Source organism: Nematostella vectensis, chromosome 7 (genome assembly GCF_932526225.1).
Source record: "Nematostella vectensis chromosome 7, jaNemVect1.1, whole genome shotgun sequence".
Lineage (NCBI taxonomy): Eukaryota > Metazoa > Cnidaria > Anthozoa > Actiniaria > Edwardsiidae > Nematostella > Nematostella vectensis.
Window position 1 is genome coordinate 4836932 of NC_064040.1, and position 14836 is coordinate 4851767.

The 14836-nt window shown below is 37.4% G+C and overlaps 1 protein-coding gene across 6 annotated transcripts in view; it reads left to right on the forward strand.

The window, feature by feature from the left end:
- The first annotated feature begins 176 nt into the window (after window positions 1–176).
- LOC5507138 (exportin-5) overlaps window positions 177–14836 on the forward strand; it is a 36895-nt gene continuing 22235 nt past the window's right edge. For all 6 annotated transcript variants that reach the window (XR_007312262.1, XR_007312264.1, XM_048730383.1 and 3 more), the window contains exons 1-17: window positions 177–314; window positions 515–636; window positions 706–778; window positions 2730–2867; window positions 4141–4326; window positions 4607–4633; window positions 4961–5146; window positions 5386–5477; window positions 5927–6029; window positions 6854–6937; window positions 8851–8976; window positions 9199–9289; window positions 9441–9566; window positions 10026–10126; window positions 10672–10788; window positions 11327–11422; window positions 12061–12102. Coding sequence is in view for 4 of the 6 variants with exons in the window: in XM_048730383.1 (XP_048586340.1) it covers window positions 216–314; window positions 515–636; window positions 706–778; window positions 2730–2867; window positions 4141–4326; window positions 4607–4633; window positions 4961–5146; window positions 5386–5477; window positions 5927–6029; window positions 6854–6937; window positions 8851–8976; window positions 9199–9289; window positions 9441–9566; window positions 10026–10126; window positions 10672–10788; window positions 11327–11422; window positions 12061–12102 (1809 nt within the window). In the remaining 2 variants the exon portion in view is untranslated. The remainder of the gene's footprint in view (window positions 315–514; window positions 637–705; window positions 779–2729; window positions 2868–4140; window positions 4327–4606; window positions 4634–4960; window positions 5147–5385; window positions 5478–5926; window positions 6030–6853; window positions 6938–8850; window positions 8977–9198; window positions 9290–9440; window positions 9567–10025; window positions 10127–10671; window positions 10789–11326; window positions 11423–12060; window positions 12103–14836) is intronic.

Here is a 14836-nt window from a genome sequence, read left to right on the forward strand (position 1 = left end):
TACGCAAATTAAAATGTATTTTGACTTGTGTTTTTTCTTTATTTTATACTTTATACTAAAAGAAAAGGATCAAAGTGAAGGGTTCAGAGTATGAAATTCACAGACCCTGAATAACTTTTATGGTTTACTTTGTCCAATCATTTGCGAGGGAAGATAGTGCGCGAACGCGTGTGGGCTTCCTGTGGTATCTCCCGCGCCCGTTGCGGCACGTCAAGATGGCGACCTCCAGTGAAGAAGAAGCGAAACTAATAAAAGCAATAGAAGTTACTCTAGAACCCGCTGTCCCGGCTCAGCTACGGACAGAGGCTTACGAAGTGAGTACAAAATCCATTATCGTTGCAATATTGCCATTTTCCTGCCGAATTTGCGCTTCTCGCGTCCGGCGGTAAAATATCAAATTGCCTAGGTGAGTATTTTTTTATCTAGGGCGTAGGTCTAGCGATGCCATTGGTTGTGTTGCTTGGAGAACTTCCTTTCTGCTGTGTCAATTGATTGTCATTCTGTTCTATGACAGTTTATTGAAAATTTCAAGAACAACTTAGAACGATGTCTTACCACCGGATTTCGCCTGTTCAGTAAGGAGAACTCTGCAATGGTGCGGCACATTGGGCTACAGTTGATGGAACATAGTGTCAAGTATGCCTCTTGTGTTCCATTTTGTACATGGATGGCAGAATTAGAATCAGATCTGATGAATGTTTTCAGGTTCAACTGGGGCTCCATGCAGCAGAATGACTGTGCTGTGTTTAAGCAGAGAGTGATGTCTCTTCTTGTCAATGTAAGATGTAGCCCTATCTACAGCACCTGGCCTGTAGACAGGATTTTAAGCGGGATGGTTCATTTATCCAATTGAACAGACCAAATTTCTGGTATACCCCTCTCCTCACCTTATTACATCAGGCAATAACATATAGCAATAATAAAAAGGATAATTATTATATGAAGATTTTAACCCATTCGCTCCTGGGATAATAGCATGCCCGATTTGCCCTCTCCCTGGGAGTTTTCACAAGTTTTGCAAATTCCCTCAAGCAGAAAACAAAACACATATGCACAGTAAATTGCGAGACAATATTACATAAAAGCAAATAGTGCATCCTATTCGGGAAAAGACAAGGAATCTGATGGTGTATAAATCTGTAAACAACTAGGAAAATATAAAAACTAGACTATTATATATCAAGTTTATTCTAATTTGTTCAATTAAGTGAACACGAAGAAACAAAACACAACTTCTGTTGACAAAATTCTTCTTTAATAAATACAAAAATCAATGCAATATTTAAAATAAATGTACTCACAGTATCCCTGAATACATTCCACAAGTTTATTCCACAAATAAGATTTCAAGACTTGGTAAAACAAAGACATTTTATCAACCAGAGTTTTACGGTTTCAAAGTGTGTATTCTGAACACAGCGACGGTTGACCTTTCTAAATTGGTTTTATGTTTAGAGAACAAAATCTTAGTGCTTTCCTTGGATTTTCTAAACTCATAATCAGTTCACAACATCTTCAATGTACAATCAACTGAAAGTATTGTTTAATTGTTGATATTCCTTAATTTTTATTTACCAAGAATGGAGGAATATAGAATTGATTCAAATCATAGCACGGATTTTTTTAGTCAAATCTATCGTTCTCAAAGAAGCAAAGTAACATGCAAAATATTCGAGTTAATCTACTAAACCCTTTGTGGCATCCTTGTTACCTAGAAAATGTTATGTGATCCAGTAAAGGTTATTTTTGTACCATTTTGACCTCCTGAAATGAAGTATTTTGAGATGAGAGCAACCATGTAAATTTACACGTGGCCAAATTTTTTAATTCACCCCCGCCTGATTTAGCTAAAATAAATATCATTATACGGATCTTTTCACGAATATAAGAAGCCTTTATCCATACAGCAGACTTTTAGTGGGTAGATAATTCATTCTCACCAGACTAGATGCAGTGTAATTCTCGAAACACGGCAAAATCTCCACTGTGAGACTCCAAAATTTAGATTTGGCTGTCAGAATCCCGCGTGAATTCTGATGTCTTTAAGCACTATTTCCCGTCATTTTTTAACAAAACGATCCTCTCACTGGCTGTAATTATCCACTCTAGAGCTATCATGTCAGGTTTTATAATTATCTTCCTTTACCAAGCCTTAAAAGCGAGGAAATAATTGAAATATTGCGATTTTCAAGCGCTATCAGGTCTCCAAGAATTCAGCATGGCAGTCGCGTGAGACAAGTGATTTCACTACAAGGCATTGTTCTATTGTTTGGTTGCTAGGAGATGCGCAAAAGAGCTCATTTGATTGGTCAATTCTTTGTCACGCTACAGCTGAATTTTCAAAAGCTTTACTCGCCGGGGATGGGAGCTAGAGGTGTTTTTCTAGCGCGCGCAAAAGCCAGGCGGTACAGGGCAGGATAGGGAAATATGACAGTTTTTCCACCTGGCGTTTCAGGGCGGTATGGGAGCAAATGAGTTAAAGACATTAATGTGCACCGTATATCCAGCCAAACATTTTTTTTGTTTCCTCTGAGCGGACCTTCAAGCCAGATGGCGGGGTTTGTCCGAACCCCCCCTGGCTACTGGCCTAAGTACCAAGGGGCGGGTGCAAGCTCTGTATAATACCAAACCCTTGAATCCTTTCTTCAGGAATCTCTTGTTCCCCTTGTACATTGGAAGCATGACTTTTACAACTTTAATACTTCCTCAATAAGACTTATATTCTGTAGGGTACCAAACCGATGTCAGAGGAACCTTATCATCTCAAAGAATCTCTTGCTCGTCTGGTGGCGGAGGTTGCAAAGAGGGAGTGGCCGCAGAGCTGGGAAAATTTCTTGTCTGACCTGAACGGCATGTGCCCATTAGGGGTATGTGCAATTAAAATGACTTTCTTGAAAGCCAGACAAAGCAGGCTGTGAATAAAAGATATTTAAATCTTGATTTTAACTCATTGGTCACAACTTGGCAGCCAGAAACTGTTTCACCATGTAAAGATTAAGAAAAGAAGTAAAATCAGTTTACAATAGTTTTATTTTTATTTTTCACCATATTATGTCTCACAATACAAAATTATAATTCGTATTCCTGTGGGAAAAGATCTGTAGGTTTTTTGCTTTCTCCTTGACTTTGGAAAATTATCAGAATGTGTTCATGATGAAAGCAACCAGTTGCCTAACGACTAAGGACAGTTGCCTAGTTGTCTAACAACTTAGGAAGGTTTTCTTGCGGATGGTTGCCTAATGACTTGGGATAGTTGCCTTTAACCTTTTAAAGAGTTAAGCCTAAAGCAAGCTAATCCAGTATTGAGTTGCCTAGTAGGTGGTTGCCTAATGACTTGGGATAGCTGCCTTTAACCTTTAATAGAGTTAATTGCCTAAAGCAAGCTAATCTAGTATTGAGTTGCCTAGTAGAAGTTTGCCTAACAACTTGGGGTAGTTGCCTTTAATCTTTAAAGGAGTCAATTGCCTTAAGCAAGCTAATCAAGTATTGAGTAGATGGTTGCCTAATGACTTGGGATGGTTGCCTAGTGGGTGGTTGTCTAACGGCTTAAGATGGTTGGTAGTAGTGGATGTTTGCCTAGTTACAGGGCTGCTTGTGTTGGAGGTGTGTTTTGCTGAGTGTAGAAGGCACATCAAGAGCCTATGTTGATCATGTGTTTTGCTGCATTTAGAAAACCCAGCAAGAGCTTGTGTTGATAATGTGTTTTGCTGCATTTAGAAAACCCAGCAAGAGCTTGTGTTGATAATGTGTTTTGCTGCATTTAGAAAACACAGCAAGAGCTTGTGTTGATCTTGTGTTTTGCTGCATTTAGAAAACCCAGCAAGAGCTTGTGTTGATAATGTGTTTTGCTGCATTTAGAAAACCCAGCAAGAGCTTGTGTTGATCTTGTGTTTTGCTGCATTTAGAAAACACAGCAAGAGCCTATGTTGATCATGTGTTCTGCTGCATTTAGAAAACACAGCAAGAGCCTATGTTGATCATGTGTTTTGCTGCATTTAGAAAACCCAGCAAGAGCCTATGTTGATCTTGTGTTTTGCTGCATTTAGAAAACACAGCAAGAGCCTATGTTGATCATGTGTTCTGCTGCATTTAGAAAACACAGCAAGAGCCTATGTTGATCATGTGTTCTGCTGCATTTAGAAAACACAGCAAGAGCTTGTGTTGATGGTGCTGCTACGGCTAGCTGAGGATGTAATTGGCATGGATGTCAACCTGCAGAACCAGAGGAAGAGGGAGATGATGCTGGCACTTAACACACACAGCGAGGGAATCTTTAAATTCTTTCTCAACATGCTCACATACAACTCCAAGATGCTCAACCAGATGGTCAGTTGATCTTGCAGCCCCTAACCCTGGATGAAACTATTCAGAAAACAGTCAGCTTGTTGAGTTAATGACGTTTTGTCAACTCAAATCAAATTGGTTTTTCTGCTTTGCGTTACAGATACAGATACAAAGAAGTATTATGTCAAATTTATTTTTTGTATAAGAAAATTTTTGTCCAAAAGTTTTATAAGAATTTGTATATAGCTTTCTTCAAACCATTTGTTTAGAATCCTTATACAATTTAGTAACTTCTCCTTTTGCTTTTTATCATTCATCACAGAGAGAAAACCCTGCTCTTCTTCAGGAGGTAAAATTCATCATTATAAGGAATAGATTCTTAGTTGTACTATAACATAATATAACTTTCACCAGTTATATGGGTGGTCATTGTCCCTTTGGTTCAGGTTAGAAAAGCGCAGCTTGAAAAAAAAGAGCTCCAACTTAGTGCCCTTATCCAGATCGGGAATACAGAAGAAAATGACTTCAATTCTTTTGTGACACAAATTAGAATTAAGGAATGAAATTGGAAAAATCCCTAGCAAGAGCCAGCGCTAACACACTATGCCACCCATTCTTCTTGCTTTTCTTTATAATTCTTATCTGATGCTTAATTTATATCATGAAATCCGTGCAGATGGCAGAGTGTAAGCGTATAGCTGAGCAGACTCTGGCTACCATGCATGGTTACCTGGAATGGGTCAAGCCCCAGGTCCTATTTCAGGGAGATTGTGTTCTATTCCATACCTTGTACAATCTCCTAGCTGATGAAGACCTCAAGTTGCCAGCTTGTGAGTGCCTTCTCATTATTGTCAATCGAAAGGTGAGCTTATACTTTATTAATACTATGCTTTAATACTATACTAAGACTATACTTATTCTTTTAAAACTTATTTTGCTGATGTGTTACCCGACAAATTAATAGTAACATCATCCCAAAGACATTATTCCAGTTTAAAAGAGATTTACCAACTGATTCATATTTCTTCTTCAATTTCAACAGACTCGTGATTGCTATGGTGTTGTACATATCTTGTAATTTATTGAGATTTCATTCTGCAGGCAGGAAAGGGCCCTGAAAGACAGATATTTCTGGAGGAGTACTCCCGCTTCTTCTGTGATGATGCAATCCAAGTTATGTTATCAACAGCCAGGTAAAATTTTAAAAATGTGGATGTGTTGCATTTTAGCTCAAGAATCTAGTATACATACTCAACTGTGATATTCATACAACGACAACCTGTCAGGAGAGAAGATACAGTACTATGCAGTTAACAAACATGAGTGTGAATTAGTTTGTAAGCACTACCACTGAAGATGGTACCACAGGCCAGCGTTGCAGGTGGTCTCCAATATACAGGCTTATGCAGTGTGTTTGGGAAGACAGAAAATCCAGCCTACTGTCCTTGTCAGAGAAGACAAGGAATTCACAGTCCCCAATGTAGAATGTTTGGCTTTTGAGGCGAAGCCCTTGTCACTGAACTATTGCAGGACTTTTCAAAAGTACTGTTCAAAAGTGTACCAACTTTTATGAGTATGCGTCTATAAATGAATTTTTGTATAGAATTTAAAAAAACATTGTAAATGTGCCTATTCTCATCAGGAAGGCAGCTAGTATTGAATTTGACGAGAAGCAGTACCTTTTTCTAAAGAGACTTTGTCAAGTATTGACATCACTTGGCCTGGTACAGCTTCCACAGATATGGGTGAGTAATAAGGTGATTTAGATCCACTAGGCAAGAAAGAGGAGGCTGGCTTATGCGTTTGAATCAAGCATGCATGAGCCGGCGTCCTGTTGCCGCGTCATAGATCTTAAATACCCCAATACACTACAACTAGGTAACAAAACTAAAACAATGGCAGCAACTCAACAATGACAACGGCCTAGGGTGGATTAGGCAAGTACTGCACAGGGATTAATTTGTTAATACCACTCAACTTTCAGACCTTGGGTGGATTTGGTCAGCACAGGGGTAAATGTGTTAATACTACTTAACTTATAGACCTTGGGTAGATTTGGTCAGCACAGGGGTAAATGTGTTAATACCATTCAACTTACAGATCTTGGGTGGATATTGTCAGCACAGGGGTAAATGTGTTAATACCATTCAGCTTACAGACCTTGGGTGGATTTGGTCAGCACAGGGGTAAATGTGTTAATATCATTCAACTTTCAGACCTTGGGCGGATTAGGTCAGCACAGGGGTAAATGTGTTAATACTACTTAACTTATAGACCTTGGGTAGATTTGGTCAGCACAGGGGTAAATGTGTTAATATCATTCAACTTTCAGACCTTGGGCGGATTAGGTCAGCACAGGGGTAAATGTGTTAATACTACTTAACTTATAGACCTTGGGTAGATTTGGTCAGCACAGGGGTAAATGTGTTAATACCATTCAGCTTACAGACCTTGGGTGGATTTGGTCAGCACAGGGGTAAATGTGTTAATACCATTCAGCTGACAGACCTTGGGTGGATTTGGTCAGTACAGGGGTAAATGTGTTTTAATAATCGATTTTCTTGAACAGAATCAGGAGAAACCAGATGGAAAGCCAAAGAACTTTAACCACTTTATTGAAATCCTGCTGGCCTTCAGTCAACACGAAAGTCTAGTAAGTGTCCTGCAGTCAACTGTGACGACTCACGCGAAAACGTACCTTAGAGCTTCTCAATTCCGCGAATTAACCCGCGAAACGGGCGCGAGCGTTCCGCGAAATAAGCGCGAGCATTCCGCGAGATAAGCCTGAGCATTCGGCGAGATAGGAACGAGCTTTCCGCGAGATAGGCGCGAGCTTTTGCAAAACGGGCGCGAGCCTTTCGTTGTTGAGTCGCGAGCACATAACTTAACAATTGGCAAAGGGCTGAATCTTTCGATTTTCAAAGTCGGTGAAACGCGATATACATCTACTGAGGTCTATACGTTAGAAAAAGCCTCTCTTAGGATATAAGTAAACATCTGAATAGTATTCAGACACAATAATGCAAGTATTTGAGTTTGGTTTCGTTGAGATCTCGAGTGCTAGCAAGGGAATCGAACGTCAAAGTCGCTACGATGCTACATCAAGACAATAGCGCTATTACCAATCGCTTATTGAGGGATAGCTTGATATCGACTCTGACAGTTTGATATCAGTCGGAAGAAGATTCGCTCGAAGCCTTGGTTGGTTTGCTAGAAGCCATGGTTTAAATATATAGAATCATAAATAAAATTTTATTGAATCTAGTCGATTTTTTGAGCGAAGGTAAACCGGCATGATTTATTCGCCGCCGACATATAAACATATTGTTGTTCTTCAACAAAGACACTCGAACAACGACGCTTCATCTTTGGTTTGCGTTCGGCTCTATCTAATGGAGCAATGTAGCGATTGCGTCAATCTTTATTTCAAAAGAAAGCTCACATATTTTGGGGGGTCTCTTTAATACGCGAGTTTTTGAGCGAACGTAAACCGGCGTGATTTAGTCGTCGCCGACGCGACATGTTAACATGTCGTTGTTGTTCAACAAAGACACTCGAACAATGACGCCGCTTCCTTGGTTTGCGTTCGGCTCCATCTAATGGAGTAATGTAGCGATTGCGACAATGTTTATTGCAAAAGAAAGCTCACATTTTGGGGAATCTTTTTTGGGGATAATAATATATAACAAAGATCTCATTTGGAATAGAGATCTTCGTGATAGGTGAAGCTCGAAACATACGAGTTCCGAAATGATTTTGCCTTTATTACCCAACACATTATTACGAATTATGTTACTTACACCAAATTGTTCCGCCAAATTACAACACTACGTAATGACATATTTCTTTTCGTGTTCAGTAGCGCTAGAACGATCAGTGATAGTTCGATATCGGGCTTCGGTAACACTTTGTTTAAAAAAAGCAGTCACCGAAAAGACTTTCAAGAGTTCATGTCAAAAACTGTCGTCCTTATTCCCCGAATACACTACTTATCTCTAGTAACTTACACAAAATTGTCCTTAAATTGCCAGACTAACTACTTCATATTTATTTCTGTGCGATTCGAGAGCGAGTATGATCTGTGAATGTTTGTCAAGGTGCTTGGGTACTCTTCTAAAAAGGCCGTAACGACACAAATCCTAGATAAAACCGTCGCTCCGTGCTGCGTAAAAAAAATCGTCCTTTCGAAAAATCGGAGTTGACTAAGGATCAACTTGCTGGTCGCTATTCCGTGTCGTTTATAAGATACAACCCGCGAGTTGTGTTTAGCAAGTCGCGAGGCTTCCCGTTGTCAAGGCGTGAGCGTTCCGCGAGATAGGCGCAAGCTTTCTGTTATTTAGGCGCGAACGTTCCGCGAGATGGGCGCGAGCTTTCTGTTATTAAGGCGCGAACATTCCGCGAGAAAAGCGCGAGAAAGCTGCGAGCTTTCCGCGAAACGGGCGCGAGTTTGGCCAAACTCGCGGAAAACCCTAAGGTACGTTTTCGCGTGAGTCGTCACAACTGTGAAACCGTTTTATAAATTTTGTAAAAATGCACCTGAATTATGTTTTTTATAATATTTTTCAGGCAATAGCACACCTTACCTTTCATCTATGGTTGAAATTTCTAAACAGTGAAGTTATGGTGAAGGATGAAAATATCCAATCAAGCATGCTGCACCTCCTGGAATTAGCCAAGACAAAGACACTCAGGGTATGATAATGGTAGTGGCAACATTTGAGCTATGTAGCCTTAATCAAGACACCTTAGCTACAAGTATAAGATAGCATAATTAGGGCACAGCACAACTTAAATGTTGGTTTTCAGTTCAAGATGATTTTAAAAACATTCTTCTGAGGCTAACAGTTTACGGTGCCATGGTTGGCATTTTACAGTAGTTGTAGAGTACATGATATGATTTAGTTTTCCATCTAGGCTGGGAAGACAGAGTCTTCTGATATTCCTGGTGGAATATTCAACCAAGAGGATTTCAACAGTGAAAAAGAATTCAACTCTATATTCAGTGGTAGGTTGTTAAGGTTCTCATCATGAATTGTATAAGAAATATATACAGCCACTTATTTATCTTGCTATTTTGTTTTTTCATCTGTTGAATATATGTGCATGGTTGAGCATGATGAAAACATGGTTGAGTAATGGGATTTCTCTTGCTGCAGGGGTCCGTTCACAGATAATGGACATCCTTCGACAGATCACCCTTCACTTCCCTGTGGAAGCTTTTATGCGTCCAGCAGAATGGTTACTGCAGAACATTGAGAAGACCAAGCTGCATGGACTAACTGGTATGTAGCTACAGTCGGGCGCATACCTAGGTGGGTGCACAGGGTGCTTAGGTTGTGCTTAAGGTGCGTCAGAAACTATAAACTGTGTTTGTACCCTCCTTGAGTTCCATTATGTAGGTATTTCTGTATGTTGCCTATGATAGCCTACCACCTCAGCTAATCCTGGTTTTGCAGCTTGCTGTAGAACCTTAAAATTGTCACCCTAGTCTATTAAATGGTCATTTGTCAAATTCCTGAATTTTCACCTCTAGCAAACATATTGTTTTCCACATGTTGTTAATTTATGTATTCTTTCCATTTTGTTCACATATTGTTTTTATGTTGTTTTATTGTTCTATTGTTGTTTACATGTACATGTTGTTCAAAAGTATGTGCAATTATGAAAAAGCCTGATAAATAGTCTAGCATTCCTCCATGTTTTGACTCATGTGCCATTTGTACGTTTTCTGCTCACGGCAGGCCAAAGCAAGTTAATAGACCAGCTCATTGTTCAGTGGGATGGGGTATGGTGCTACATGGATGCCGTGATGACCACGCTGTTCAAAGTGGATAATATCAATGTGAGAACAATGAAGTAGCAGGCCACATAAGATTGCGGGCACAACACAAAAACATTAAGAAAACTTTTTGGGACAAGGCATGCCTCTTCTGGTCATTTCCTTTAAATTTTTAAAGTATGGGGGGGGGGGGGAGCATGTCGCTGCAGTGCCCCACCCCCTGCTATAGCCCCGGAGAAGGATAAGATCCATAAACTACCCTTCTTTGATTCCAAGCGCTCTCTGTCAGTAATATTGATTGTTGATAATAGGGTTCATCAGGGTTCAAAATAGCGGCCGGCCGTCAGCGATAGCCAGCTGTTTTCTTTTTTTTCTGAATCCCGTTATCATATTTTTTTAGCATATATGTTTTTTTCCACCAAAATCCAAAAAGCTGGCAAAATCGAGCAGATTTAAAAGAAATATTTTTAACCCTGGGCGTTGTTTACAGCTGCTTTGTTCCTTATTGACTCTGTGTTTCCAATTTTAAAGCAAATACAGTGTACTATATAAGACATTCCATACAGTATTGTGGTTACATTTTAAGTGGCATATTGTTATGTTTTTAGGAAATACTGTGCAAGGAGATCCCATTCCGTGGTGAGAGTGGCAACACTATAAAGTTTCTTGATCTTGGCAGATTCTGCATTGAGAGCCTTATACAGGTGGATCCAACGAACTGTAAAGTACGTCAAGCAGTCGTAAAATCTTGAAGCTAATCTTGCTTCCTCTAATTGGTTCACCAAACAGATACACCAATGAGATATATAAGACCATGTTTTGTGTAGTTCCTTTAAAGTCTAACTATCATTACTTAATTTTTAGATAAGATATTCTTTTTGAAAGAATAATGGACTATCCGTTATTGAAGTTGATACTTTATAAACAATATTTGATTAAAAGTATCACAGTTGCCTGAATTAGCTGATGGAAATGGATTCTTTGAACAATTCATTTGGTGTGATAGTGTACAATAAGCGCTTGATTGACCTAATTTTTAATTTTTCTGCCATCTTATATTGAGAACAAACCCCCTCTGTAGGCATCTCGAGTGTTTTTGTAATTTTTCAGTATTTTTATGAATTGGCGTTCCTGTGGTGAGTTGAACCGGAAGCTGGAAAAGGGGAGTGGGGGAGGGGTGAACACGCCACAGTAATCCCAAAATCGAAAAAAAAAGACACCTGCAGAGGAGGCTAATTGAAAACTGGTTTTATTTTTTATCAGAGCCCGCACATTCTTGCAGATGCAGTGGAAATGATGAAGTCTTTGATGCCATTTCTGGCCCATGCCCAAGACCTCATTTTAAATGTTCTGACCTATGTATGTCAAATTATAGAATGCATCTCACATAGTATATCTTACAATTTACATTAATGAAAGCACATGCCCAAGACCTCATCTTGAATGTCCTGACCTATGTATGTCAAATGCATCTCACATAATATATCTTACAGTTCACATTTATGAAAGCACATGCACAAGGCTTTTGAGGTCAGGGGTAAAACTGGACATCGTAGTCAAGGGTGTTGTGTGTATTAGTGCAATGGCGCTACCATGGCCACCAATACAAAGTTTAATTACAGTTCACATTTATGAAAGCACATGCACAAGGCTTTTGAGGTCAGGGGTAAAACTGGACATCGTAGTCAAGGGTGTTGTGTGTATTAGTGCAATGGCGCTACCATGGCCACCAATACAAAGTTTAATTTAGCAAATCACATTTATGATTGGCACCAACTTCATAACTAGGAAAATTCTGTTGTGTTGTTGTGTGCACTGTAGTATTTCATCTTCTTTCTAGTGGGTTGTGATGCTTATGTCATTCAGATGGTATGAGCCTCTTATCCTCATCAGATACATGGCCATGCCACTGTTTCTCACACTGCCATTACTGGTTACACCTTATCCCGTGATTCCTCTAAGCTGTATTGCTGAGTTGTCTATTTCTCTTTTGACAGATTTTACAGTTCATCACATTTAATACAACTGGGGATCCAAAGGTAATATTGCTGTAGATTTCAATATTTTTTTTAACTTGCATGTCAAATCATTTATTAATACAACTGGGGATCCAAAGGTAATATTGCTGTAGATTTTCAATATTTTTTTTTAACTTGCATGTCAAATCATTTATTAATACAACTGGGGATCCAAAGGTAATATTGCTGTAGATTTCAATATTTTTTTTAACGTGCATGTCAAATCATTTATTAATACAACTGGGGATCCAAAGGTAATATTGCTGTAGATTTCAATATTTTTTTTAACGTGCGTGTCAAATCATTTATTAATACAACTGGGGATCCAAAGGTAATATTGCTGTAGATTTCAATATTTTTTTTAACGTGCATGTCAAATCATTTATTAATACAACTGGGGATCCAAAGGTAATATTGCTGTAGATTTCAATATTTTTTTTATCGTGCATGTCAAATCATTTATTAATACAACTGGGGATCCAAAGGTAATATTGCTGTAGATTTCAATATTTTTTTTAACGTGCGTGTCAAATCATTTATTAATACAACTTGGGATCCAAAGGTAATATTGCTGTAGATTTCAATATTTTTTTTAACGTGCCATGTCAAATCATTTATTAATACAACTGGGGATCCAAAGGTAATATTGCTGTAGATTTCAATATTTTTTTTAACGTGCATGTCAAATCATTTATTAATACAACTGGGGATCCAAAGGTATATTGCTGTAGATTTCATATTTTTTTTAACGTGCATGTCAAATCATTTATTAATACAACTGGGGATCCAAAGGTTAATATTGCTGTAGATTTCAATATTTTTTTTTAACGTGCATGTCAAATCATTTATTAATACAACTTGGGATCCAAAGGTAATATTGCTGTAGATTTCAATATTTTTTTTAACTTGCATGTCAAATCATTTATTAATACAACTGGGGATCCAAAGGTAATATTGCTGTAGATTTCAATATTTTTTTTAACGTGCATGTCAAATCATTTATTAATACAACTGGGGATCCAAAGGTAATATTGCTGTAGATTTCAATATTTTTTTTAACGTGCATGTCAAATCATTTATTAATACAACTTGGGATCCAAAGGTAATATTGCTGTAGATTTCAATATTTTTTTTAACGTGCATGTCAAATCATTTATTAATACAACTGGGGATCCAAAGGTAATATTGCTGTAGATTTCAATATTTTTTTTAACGTGCATGTCAAATCATTTATTAATACAACTGGGGATCCAAAGGTAATATTGCTGTAGATTTCAATATTTTTTTAACTTGCATGTCAAATCATTTATTAATACAACTGGGGGATCCAAAGGTAATATTGCTGTAGATTTCAATATTTTTTTTAACGTGCATGTCAAATCATTTATTAATACAACTGGGGATCCAAAGGTAATATTGCTGTAGATTTCATATTTTTTTTAACGTGCATGTCAAATCATTTATTAATACAACTGGGGATCCAAAGGTAATATTGCTGTAGATTTCAATATTTTTTTTAACGTGCATGTCAAATCATTTATTAATATAACTGGGGATCCAAAGGTAATATTGCTGTAGATTTCAATATTTTTTTTAACGTGCATGTCAAATCATTTATTAATACAACTGGGGATCCAAAGGTGATATTGCTGTAGATTTCAATATTTTTTTAACGTGCATGTCAAATCATTTATTAATATAACTGGGGATCCAAAGGTGATATTGCTGTAGATTTCAATATTTTTTTTAACTTGCATGTCAAATCATTTATTAATATAACTGGGGATCCAAAGGTGATATTGCTGTAGATTTCAATATTTTTTTAACGTGCATGTCAAATCATTTATTAATATAACTGGGGATCCAAAGGTGATATTGCTGTAGATTTCAATATTTTTTTAACGTGCATGTCAAATCATTTATTAATACAACTTGGGATCCAAAGGTAATATTGCTGTAGATTTCAATATTTTTTTTAACGTGCATGTCAAATCATTTATTAATACAACTGGGGATCCAAAGGTAATATTGCTGTAGATTTCAATATTTTTTTTAACGTGCATGTCAAATCATTTATTAATATAACTGGGGATCCAAAGGTAATATTGCTGTAGATTTCAATATTTTTTTTAACGTGCATGTCAAATCATTTATTAATACAACTGGGGATCCAAAGGTGATATTGCTGTAGATTTCAATATTTTTTTAACGTGCATGTCAAATCATTTATTAATATAACTGGGGATCCAAAGGTGATATTGCTGTAGATTTCAATATTTTTTTTAACTTGCATGTCAAATCATTTATTAATATAACTGGGGATCCAAAGGTGATATTGCTGTAGATTTCAATATTTTTTTAACTTGCATGTCAAATCATTTATTAATATAACTGGGGATCCAAAGGTGATATTGCTGTAGATTTCAATATTTTTTTAACTTGCATGTCAAATCATTTATTAATACAACTGGGGATCCAAAGGTGATATTGCTGTAGATTTCAATATTTTTTTAACGTGCATGTCAAATCATTTATTAATATAACTGGGGATCCAAAGGTAATATTGCTGTAGATTTCAATATTTTTTTTAACGTGCATGTCAAATCATTTATTAATACAACTGGGGATCCAAAGGTGATATTGCTGTAGATTTCAATATTTTTTTAACGTGCATGTCAAATCATTTATTAATACAACTGGGGATCCAAAGGTGATATTGCTGTAGATTTCAATATTTTTTTTAACTTGCATGTCA